Source organism: Amaranthus tricolor, chromosome 4 (genome assembly GCF_026212465.1).
Source record: "Amaranthus tricolor cultivar Red isolate AtriRed21 chromosome 4, ASM2621246v1, whole genome shotgun sequence".
In the NCBI taxonomy this organism is placed as follows: domain Eukaryota; kingdom Viridiplantae; phylum Streptophyta; class Magnoliopsida; order Caryophyllales; family Amaranthaceae; genus Amaranthus; species Amaranthus tricolor.
This window is the reverse complement of record NC_080050.1, coordinates 10,836,208-10,847,821: the sequence shown is the minus strand read 5'-3', so window position 1 is coordinate 10,847,821 and position 11,614 is coordinate 10,836,208. Positions and strand designations below refer to the sequence as shown.

Genomic DNA, 11,614 nt, shown 5'->3' with positions numbered 1-11,614 from the left:
CGGCTGTACAAACGGCACGTCCCTCGATGGGAAGCCGCGTTAGTAAGGCTACATCAAGCAGTGTGATGGTAGCCTCACCTAGAGGGAGATGAAATGTATGCGTCTCCTGACGCCATCTCTCGACCAGTGCTGTGATAGTAGCACGGTCAACTCTGTTGTATGCAACGAGCTGAAAGTCATACAACCTCGTGAGCTCCAGGTACGGGATGACCCTTTCATCGATTACCCATGGAACGGAATCTAGATGCCTAGTGACTAAGGTGTCTGTATCGGACACCTATGAATATAGAGTTATACATAAGTTACTTGTATGTTATCATTAATAAAATGCAAATCACAACTATTGTACAACTAACCTGAGCATTCCAAAGAGGAGTGCTCCTGTGCTCCTGCTGCATAGTTAAGACACTAGGGTCTTGGGGTCCTAGAGCTGCTGGATCCATCTCCTCTACTACTATGTTTACAGTAATTTTAGTTAATATTCCTATTATGTATCTAAACTTAGGCCCCCCCTTTACCACGAATTTGATCGGATCATGTCTAAGTTCAAAGCCCGTGTATTGCGGCAATGAGCTCATTACTCTCATTTCCATTATCCCAAGCCCATCTCAGCAGTTTCTCCTAAGTTAACCATTGAATCAATTGGAACTTGATTCGTAGGGGTTGAGAAAAAGTACAAGATGCGGAAGAAACTTTGGGATTTACAGTTTTCGGAGTTAATATAGGCATAGGGGTAGGAGTAGGATTAGAAGCAACTACATTCCCTAATGGTACTTCTTCTACGTATAACTACAAAGAGGGAATTTGGGTGGACTTTGAATGCTCCCACATAGCATCTATAGCCTCATCATCCTCAACAGGATTGGCAAGCAATTCTCCACTCATGTCATATTTGAAACTTATATTTATGGTACTTTTAGTGGAGTCCAATCCAATCTTAGAACATATAAAACGTTTAAACCGGTTCAAATCCATGTTCGAGTTGCGTGCAAACAACCTACGTCTTCCCCCAACATAATGAACTTTGTCACTAATTTCTCGGATAGAACCATTCCAAAAACATACTATAGTGACGCGAAATGATGCCATTTTCTACATTAATACAAACAAAATCAACATCATCATCAACTTTATGCCCATACAAGTACATTATATTCATTTGATTATAATCATTTTTGGTCTACAAATTATTAAAGTCCATAATGTAACTAAGTTCATACATATATAATACACGTAAAATCCAAATAAATAATCAATTAATAAGTTCATAAATGATATTTCTAATACCAACATCAACATTTCTAATAATATTATCAACATTGAATTCAACTAATTCAATAAGCTCATCATCAACAATACTTCAAAAAACAACATAAAGCTATAAAACAATTAAAAATTACCTTGAATAGTTATGGATAATTAAGAAGAGTCTTGATTTTAGAACTAGTAACCTACATTTGAAAAAATAAGCAAATTTTATTAAAACCTTAAAAAACTACATATATACTAAAAAAAACGCAAACAAGTTTACCTTTGAGCAAGCTACAGTATCACAGACTATTTTTAAGTACCAAATTGAAAGAGGAATGCAAGAATTGATGGACTGAATCTATGGTTTTAGAGGGAGAATGTCGAGTGATAAGGTAGGGTTTTGAGAATTGGGGAAAATGAAAAAAATAGAAAGTTGATCTGCGTATTCGTGGAGCATTCTGTTCGCAGTTAGTAACTACGAACAAGTCAAAACCGATCAAAGGGCTGTTCGCAATTACTAACTACGAACAGCTATTTGACCTGTTTTGACCTGTTCGCAGTTAGTAACTGCGAACAACCCCAAACCTCGGATTTGGGAATTTCACGCTTAGTTTTGGAATAAAGTTGAAAGTTGTATTATTTTGTTCATTTTTTTGATAAATTGGATTAAAATTTCAAATTTTCTTTTTAGTTACAATTATTTTTAGTTGGGATACGCTAAATTTATATTTATTTTTATATTCTGATATCGGTCCTTTTAATAAGAAAATATTATTTCATCTGCCCCTTGGTTGATAGAATACTAAATATCTAGATTTTGAATACATAATTTTTATAATATGTTACTTTTATTAAATATTTAGATAAATATGATTATATATATTTATCTAAATAACTGTAAAGCTGTAACTCATTAAACATGTGATATATACTTCCTCTATCCTACCAGTTTAGTCCCAAAAGTGATTGGTGGAAAAAAAATAAATTAAGTGATATTTTTTGAAAGTAGGAGAAATAATGCATCAGACAAACAATAAATTATGCATATGGACGTGAAATAAAGAAAAGTTGTGAGTTATGACAAAGGATAAATTTGACAAGAGTACATATTAAAGCGAAAAGTAGGACAAATCTGATGGAATAAATATTTTATTATAATATTTGAAAGTGAACTTGTTTATATATCCTATATAAAAGTAGTTATATATTGGTTTTACCTCATATTTGATCTTATTAATATATGAATTTTTATACTTCCTAAATCATAGTTTTTTGGTTAGAAACATTTATTACATTAAACTTAGTGGTACAATTTATCTTTCTAAATGTTACATTAATACTAAAGAACTTTCCCTAAATCACTTTGGCAAGTACATTGTCTCACACAAGAGATCAAGATTAGAACCCACAAAGGTGTATCCTACCTTTTATTGATTTTTTAAAGAAGAGTTAACAACTTCCTAATTACCCTTTTCCCTTTCCTTCCTCTCATTTATCTTTTATTTTTATTTATTGTGTTTGTTTAAGTGTATTATTGGTTTGTTGTGCTTTAACTAGTGTTCCCTTTAAAAAAATTTTGTAACCTTTTTACCTTGGACCTTAGTAGCTGAATATAGAGATAGAAAGCAATTATGGTCTCCTGGGGTCAGATTCAAGGAGAGGGGGTCAGGGAGGCAACGTAAGTAGGATCTAGAACTAAGAGTGGGGACTTGGAACACAGGTACCCTAGAAGCAAGTCATTGGAGTTGGCCAATGAGCTATCTAAATACGGGATTCATGTAGCATGTGTTTAAGAGACTAGGTGGAAGGGGCAAAAAACAAAAGGTATAAAGGGATATAAGTTGTGGTATGTAGGTTTGGACGGCAGAAGTAACTGGGTTGGCATCCCAGTGTCTAATGATATTCTAAAGAAATTTTTTGAAGTAAGGAGGAGTAATGATAGGATTATGTTAGTTAGGATAGTAGTGGGGGAAGAGGTCATATCGATTGTCAGTGCTTATAGCCCCCAAGTTGGGCTTGACAAGCAGGTGAAGCGCGAGTTTTGGGATAACCTAGGAAACCAGATGAGAACTATCCCGAAAGATGAGAAAGTTTTCTTAGGAGGAGACTTTAACGGACATATAGGCAGAGTTGCAAGCAACTATAACTCGGTACATGGAGGGTTTGGTTTGGGGGCAAGAAATGAGAGTAAGGAGAATTTACTAGAGTTTGCGCTAGCCAAATAATTGGTTATAGAAAACTCGATATTTAGGAAGAAAGATGAGCATTTGATTACATATAAGAGTAGCGGGCATGCAACCCAAGTTGACTATTTCTTAGTGCGCAAGGGAGAACGGGCCTCATGCTTGGATTGTAAGGTGGTGTTGGGTATAAAGATGCTCACCCAACACAGGCTTTTAGTACTGGTTTTTAGGATGAGGAATAAAATCGTAGAGAAGAAGATCGAGTTCAGGAAAAAGATCATATGGGGGAGACTCAAAGAGGATATGGTCACAACCTTGTCATGTAAGATAAGTTCGTTGGGCTTCCCTAGTCAGTCCGAGGATGCGAATGAAATGTGGAATATGGCAAAAACCATTCGAAAAGTGGCAAAAGAGACCTTGGGGTTGTCGTCAGTGAAATCAAAAGTGTTCAAAGAGTCATGGTTGTGGAACGATAAGGTGGAAAAGAAGATAAAGGACAAAAACAAGAGATTTAAGGAACTTATGACATGCACAGAGGAGGAGGATAGGATTGAATAGAGAGAGAGAGCCACAAAGAAGCAAAGGGGCGGCAAAGAAAGCGGTAACAAAGGCAAAAAATCGTGCTTATGAGGACTTTTATCGGAAGCTTGATATCAAAAAAGGGGGAGAAGCATATTTTTAAGTTGGCAAGGACTAGGTTCAGGCTGCAACAAGACTTAGAGGCAGTGAAATACATCAAAGATGAGGGAGGACGAGTTGAAGCAAGAAGACATCAAAACCAGATGGCTTCAGAGTTTCTCTTAACTACTTAATGAGTCTAGGGGCCAAAGGAGGAGGATAGTAAAGCTTCTGACGTCGAAAGACCACTAGAATATGGTTCAACGAATGATATTACTACAGAGGAAGTAGGAGAAGCTCTCAAAAAGATGGGGAGAACAAAGGCAGTCGGGCCAGATAAGTTCTCGATCGAGTTGTGGAGGGGTTTAGGAGAAGAGGGAATTCGTTGGTTGACTAACCTCTTTAGTATTATCTTAAGGACACATAAGGTGCCAGAAGAATGGAGGAACAACACACTAATACCTCTATTTAAAAACAAAGGCGATGCGCAAATATGCGGAAACTATAAAGGTATCAAACATCTAAGTCGCACAATGAAATTATGGGAAAGAGTGATAGAGTGGAGAATTAGACAAGAAACGATGATGAGACATAACCAATTCAATTTTATGCTAAGAAGGTCAACCATTGAGGCAATTCATGTTTTGAGGAGACTGATGGAAAAATATAGGGAGCGAAAGTAGGATCTGCATATGGTGTTCATCGACTTGGAGAAAGTGTATGATAGCATACCACGACGCGTCATCTAGGATAGCCTCAAGGCTAGAGGTATTTCTTCAGTGTACATTGAGGCTACACGGGATATGTATAACAGAGTTTTGACTAACATTCAAATACCGGTGGGGATAACAGAGCCTTTTCCGGTTAAAGTAGGCTACATAAGGGATCGGCTCTAATACCTTTCATTTTTACGGTCATTATGGAAGAGATTTCTAAATCTATTTGGGAGACGGTACCGTGGTACATGCTATTCGCTGACGATATCGTGCTAGTAGCAGAAACTAAAGAGAAGGTTAGTAATAAATTGAATGAGTGGAGGGAAGCTTTAGAAGGTAAACGGTTGCGCGTTAGTCGTACGAAGACCGAGTATTTGCGTTGTGACTTAAGTGGGACATCACCAGCAGGTGAACCAAATGTGTCCGTTGGTGAAGAAGTTGTTAAAAATACGACCAAGTACAAGTATTTGGGATCGATCATTCAAAGGGATGGGAAGATTGACAGAGATGTAAATCATCATATATATGCGGGTTGGCTCAAGTGGCGAGCAGCCACCGCGGTGCTATGTGATAGAAAATTCCCAAGTTAAAAGGAAAATTTTACCAAGTGGCAATCAAACCTGCTTTGCTATATGGGACAGAAAGTTGGCCCATAATGAAGATTTTTGAACATAAGATGGAAGTCACAGAAATCCGTATACTTAGGTGGATGTGAGGGCACACATTGATGGATCGAATTAGGAACCAAGAGTTTAGAGACAAACTAGGGGTAGCCTCTATTTTTGGAAAAATGCGTGAAAATAAATTGAGGTTGTTTGGACATATGCAGAGAAAGATTTTCGATGCCCCTGTGAGGAGGGTAGAAAGCATTATAGTAGAAGGTAAGAGAACTCAAGGAAGACCTAAGAGAACTTGAGATGAGCAAATAAAAGTTGACTTGCATGAGTTAAACCTCTCTGAGGACCTGAATAGAGATAGGGGTAGTTGGAGGCGCCATATCTATATTTTAGACTACTGATTTCCTCTTAGATTACTTATTGTTGTTCTTGTCCTTTTGCCTTTTCTCGTTTCTATTATTATTATTATTATTATTATTATTATTATTATTATTATTATTATTATTATTATTATTATTATTATTGTTATTATTATTATTGTTTTCATTTTTATTTTTTTAATTGTTTTTACTTATTTATTTTATCTATATGCATTTTATTTATCTTTCCCATGCAAAAACTTCTCTTAATCTTTTTTGAGTCAGGGGACTCTTTTGCCCACTCTATCCTTTATAGGTATGAGTTGTCGCCGCCCTTCCCTCCCAGACCTTGTCCATAGTTGTCTATGAGCGGGGTACACTGGGTAGGATGATGATGATGATGATGATGATACACCGTTAAAATATCGAAGAATCCTTCACAGTTCAAAAGACTTTATGGAGAAACGGTTAGAGATAACAAGAGGGGGGTGAATTTTTGTTTGATAAGTTTAAGTGTTTTTGCCCTGGTTTTGTGGAATTAGATTGCGAAATTAAACCTTAAACTTAATGCACAAAAGTAGAAACTAACAACACAATTTTTACGTGGAAACCTTCTAGGCCTAAATAGAATGAAAAACCACAAGCCCTCGGGATTTCAAATTCTCTACTTTGTTTTAGGCAATTAGTTATAATTATATAAAACAAATAAACAAAACTAGGCTAAATTCTCTTTCTCTTTCTCCTTTTATTTGTCTTTCTCTTTCTCTTTCTCCTTCTCTTGCTTCACTTGAAGCTTCTCTCTTCTCCCCTAGATTTCCCCAAGTCTAGTTACAACAATTCTCTCAAAAACTCTTTACAAAGGCTAAATACCTAAGGATAAAAATTAATGAGTCGCACAAGAAAATATTTTTAAGTTAATTGACAATTTTGGAACAAAAATATTTCTTGTTAATTTTTGAATCTCACGCATGGACACCCAAAAAACAACCGGTTAAAAAATCACTCCTTTTATATAGGAGCTTTACGTAGCTATGTGAAAGAAATAACTACGCACTACAACCTTAATCCTAAAATCAAGAAAGAGTAAGTGGAACTTGATATGCAAGAAATAAAGCCACGTTTTTCTTTCTAGATAAGGCAAGTTAGTTTTTCTTAATTAAACTAATAATTCAATCCTATTTATGTGGAGAAAAATTAGGAGAAGTTTTCTCCACCTTTAAGAAAAAGTACCAGTTATGTTTAAAAGGAGTTATAAAATATTTTGCCAACTAACTTAGTAAACTAATGATGCAACAAATTAATTTCACCCATATATCAACTAAAAAATAAGAAAAAAAATTTCTACAAAATTTTCTACTGACGTTGATTCTTCCAGACTTGAGCCTTGGTAATAGAGCACTGTCTCCACTCATCAACAAGTATCGTCAGATTAACAACTTAGGAACAGTAGACCTCATGTCTACATTTGACATCCTAAGTAATCTTCCTTATCTAACTTCCTTGGATATATTTGATACGTACAAAGTTCGTAGATCAAGTCGTAGGCACTATCAATGATATTTATCAAGACTGGATATCGACCTATACACAATCTCTAAATTACAGTTGTTTAACTTCAGTGTAATCATCATCAAAACCTAAAAAGGCCAACAATTTACAACTTCCCAACTAACATTTATATAAATCGTTCTAACACAATTATCCGATATTTAAAATGAAGGATAATTTATCTAGTTATTGAAACTAAATACTAGATATTTTAAAGAGAAAATTATAAAAAACTACCTAACATATACCCCATTTTGCAAAAAACTACCTTATATAAAAATTTTTGCAAAAAACTACCTTATATAATACTTTTGTTTGCAAAAGAATACCTTTTAACGGTTTGCAGGGTTTGACCGTGTTAATTAACGGTTGACCATCACGTGTTTGTCACGTGAGCTTATAATTCTTTTCTTCTTCTTCATTTCACAATCCTTCCGCCATTTGCTTCCCATTCTTCATTCGAAAAAATCAGTGGTCTAACTTCTTGAATTTGCTGAAACATCTTCTTCCTTGCGACATCTTCTTGCTGAAACATCTAACCTTTAGAGGTACGTAGTACTACTCAATTAAGGTTTTGTTCTTCGTAGTTGTTTTTTTTTTGTCTTTTAAATTGATTTCGGTTTAGTAATCTGCTTCCTTTGGTTGCGGTTTTTTCTTCTAAAATTTCTGTTTTTATCTTGTAATTTGTTAATTGATTGATGTTGTGTGTGAATAATTGATTAGGGTTCCTAATTTAGATAATTGAATAAGATGAAGAAATTAAAAATCTGGAAAAAAGCAAGTACTTCGAAAATGCAGCATTCTGAGTTGGCAATTGAGTTGGGCAATGTTAGGGTAGATGAGGTGGAGGTCGAAAGATCTGATGTGGCACATGAGGTTGTGGATGAGTTGGAAAGAGCAAATGTAGATGTTGATGTTGGGAAAATGGGACCACCTAACACATATACGGGTTATAAAGAGTGTGTAAGTGCTAACCCTAGATGTAAAACAAATAACTCAGCTGCTATTTCTACCCTAAACCCTACACCAATTGAGAGAGGCGACACACAGCAAGAACTTGCTGATTTTGAGGATAACAGTGATGATGATTACAGTTGTGGTGATGAGGATGAGTATGAGGATGAATCTGATTTGTTTGCAGAAAATGTAGTTTATGGTCTTGATGATGTGTTTATAGGTGATGATGAAATTACATTGTTAGTAGATAAGGAGGTTGATGAGGAAAACAATAGAGACATATACTTTAATGATGATGAAGTAGAGTCTGATGAAGATGATTTAGGTGCATTGAATGTTGATGAGGAAGGTATAGCCAGCTATCCTACATTCAATCCTGAGGTTGATTTTAAGGGTAAGATCAATTTGTCTTTAGGCCTTAAGTTTCCTTCTACATATGTCTTTAGAAAAGCATTAAGGTACCATGCTATTGAATGTGGTTACAATTATTATTACCTGCATAATGGTAGAAGTAGGATAAGTGTGTATTGCTACAATAGATGCGATTGCGTGAAATCGAAAGCTAGAATTGTGAACTGTATTTGTGGGAAGGATAAGAAGTGTTATTTTAAGGTTCATGCTGTGAAGTTGAAAGATGAGGAGACACTTAAGTAAGGATTTATTTTCCCGAGCACACTTATGGTCACCAACACCAAAATAACAAAGTCACTGCTTTGTATTTAGCTGAGAAATATTTGCAGTATTGGAGGGAAAATCCAAATTGGGAGTTAAAGGCATTTAAGAAACGGGTAAACAGGGAGTTAGGTTGTGAAGTGAAGTACTCTAAGTGTTACATGGCAAAAAGAATTGCTAAGAAAATGATTGTTGGTGATGCTAGTGAAGAGTATAGCAGGGTGTGGGATTATGCGGAAGCAATAAGGAGGTTTAACCTAGGAAGCACTGCAATTGTGAAATGCATCGGAATAGAAACACCTCCACCCTTGTTTCAAAGGATGTATATATGTTTGCCAGTATGTAAGGAGGGTTTTGTTGCTGGCTGTAGGCGTATTATAGGTGTTGATGGGGCACATTTGAAGGGACCTTTCCCTGGGGTGTTGATGACTGATGTAGGTAAGGATGGGAACAATAACATCTTCCCTGTTCCATGGGCTGTGGTCGAAACAGAAAACGTGGAAAGTTGGACCTGGTTTCTAAATCTCCTCGTAGAAGACCTAAAGTCAGTTAATCCATCAAGTAGCTGTGTAGAAGCAGGATGTGAAGATTTTACCTTCATGAGCGATAGGCAAAAGGTATGAACGTAATAACTTGTTTCAAATTTAACTAATGTTATAACCCTAATACTAATTTGTGGACAATGTAGGGTTTGATTGAAGCTTTGAACTCAGTGATTCCTGAAGCTGAAATTAGGTTCTACTGTAGGCATATTTGAGCTAATTTCAAGATCAAGTTTCCTGGAGAGTTGTACCAACATCACTTTTGGAAAGCAGCAAGAGCTTACAATAAGGTATGGATTCTCTTCTACTATTAAATATTTGAATGTAATGTCGAACTAATTTGTGGACAATCTACCTTTTACAGTTTCATTTTGATAGAGAAATGATTGCAATAAAGAATATTTGTGTTGAGGCATATGAATATCTAGCTGCTATTCCTGCATAACACTGGTCTAGGCATGCTTTTTCTAGTAGGAGTAAGTCTGGGATGTTATTTAATAATTATTGTGAGTCATTCAATAATGTTTTAGTAGAAGCAAGGGGGAAGCCCATAATTTCTCTTATGGAGTGGATTAGGAGATATGTGATGCAAAGAAGTGCTTCAAAAAGAGAAGGGTTGAGTAACTTTAAGGGTGTCTTAATGCCAGCTATCACCAAAATGATTGAAAGAAATTCAAAGGAAATATATGGTTTGAGGGTAATCCCAGTGGATGTGTCTGAGTTTGAGCTGGATGATGATGAAGAATGTTACGTTGTAAAGTTGACCAACAAGACATGCCTTTGTGGAAGTTGGAATCTTCTTAGTATCCCTTGCAAACATGCAATGGCCTGTATTATTATCAGAAAATTAGATCCCAGTGAATTTGTCCATGAGGCGTATCATGTAGAAACGTATGCAAAGACGTATGCGCCAAAGTTTTATGGTATGCCAGGACACAAAATGTGGCCGACAACAACTTTAGCCAAACCTCTACCTCCACCATTTCGAAAGATGCCTGGAAGGCCTAAAATGAGGAAAAGAAAAAAAGAAGCTGATGAAGGTAAAGGATGTAAGAAGCCTTTAAGTGCTGTTCGAGAATTCAAGCAACGGAGATGTGGTAATTGTGGTGACTTAGGTCACTACAAAAAGGGATGCAAGAATCCAGCCAAACCACAACCAACAAAGACGAAGTCAAAGGGTGGAAGGCCTAAAATGGGAACTTCTTCTACACAACAGTCCACACCAAATGATGTTCCTTGCTCCAGTAGTCAACAAACGCAAAGTGCACCAGCAGCATCGACTTCATGTGTAGTGGATCAACTAAGTCAAATATAATGTACTGAATTAATGTAAATTAACTAAGTATTTGAATTGTACTGTGTTGAACAGAATGTAACCAAATCACTATTTGAATTGTGAATGTACTTTGTTTCATTGACTTAGTATATGAAAAGAATGTAAGCAAATCACTGAGAAGTTGTGTTGTGCCTACTGAATGCCTACTGAATGCAAACATGTGTTGTGCAACTTGCTGTATCTAGTTGTGTACAGAATCAGTGTATGTTGTACAGGATCAACTTAGCATGCAGTTGAATCAGTGTTGAGTATGTACTGCACTTGATCATTGTTGTATTGTATATGCTGTATGTTGTGTACAGAGCCATATGTTGTTTGATCTGTTGTGTATGCTATATGCTGTATGTTGTGTACAGGATCAACTTAGCATGCTATATGCTATATGCTGTACAGAGCCAACTGAATTCCAACAACACCAACACAAAAGAATTCATTCATTCATTTTAAGTTTGTGCAAATCAATGTTTTTGCAACTAATCAGTTGTTGTTTGTGCAACTAAGCAAATCAGTGTTTGCAAGGAAAAAGAAAGCTTAAATAGTCCTGCAAATCAATGTTCCAAGCAGTAGCACACACAGCATGACTATGTTTGGGTGCTGCAACACACTTATACACTGTATGCTATTGTTCCAGGCAGAAGGCAAACACAACAAGGTAGAAAGCAAGCACAACACAGCAAACACAACAGACATTACATAAACACAAGTGTATTTACAGTACCTGCAAAGAAATTAAATGGAAAAAATAATAACTTTATTCATTCATTCATCATGATCAAGTTACAACACCCAAATCACTGTTACAATTATTCTTAAAT

General features: G+C 36.0%; 2 protein-coding genes across 2 annotated transcripts; both read left to right on the top strand.

Moving 5' to 3' along the window:
* The first annotated feature begins 2,882 nt into the window (after positions 1-2,882).
* LOC130810731 (uncharacterized) lies at positions 2,883-3,992 on the top strand. Its single transcript, XM_057676865.1, has 4 exons — positions 2,883-2,929; positions 2,972-3,036; positions 3,106-3,457; positions 3,503-3,992. Exons 1-4 carry the CDS (start codon positions 2,883-2,885, stop codon positions 3,990-3,992), a joined length of 954 nt encoding a protein of 317 aa, XP_057532848.1.
* Positions 3,993-8,084: 4,092 nt separating this feature from the next.
* LOC130810730 (uncharacterized) lies at positions 8,085-10,778 on the top strand. The gene is made up of 5 exons (XM_057676864.1): positions 8,085-8,438; positions 8,556-8,861; positions 8,990-9,538; positions 9,647-9,753; positions 9,920-10,778. Exons 1-5 carry the CDS (start codon positions 8,085-8,087, stop codon positions 10,776-10,778), a joined length of 2,175 nt encoding a protein of 724 aa, XP_057532847.1.
* Positions 10,779-11,614: the final 836 nt, after the last annotated feature.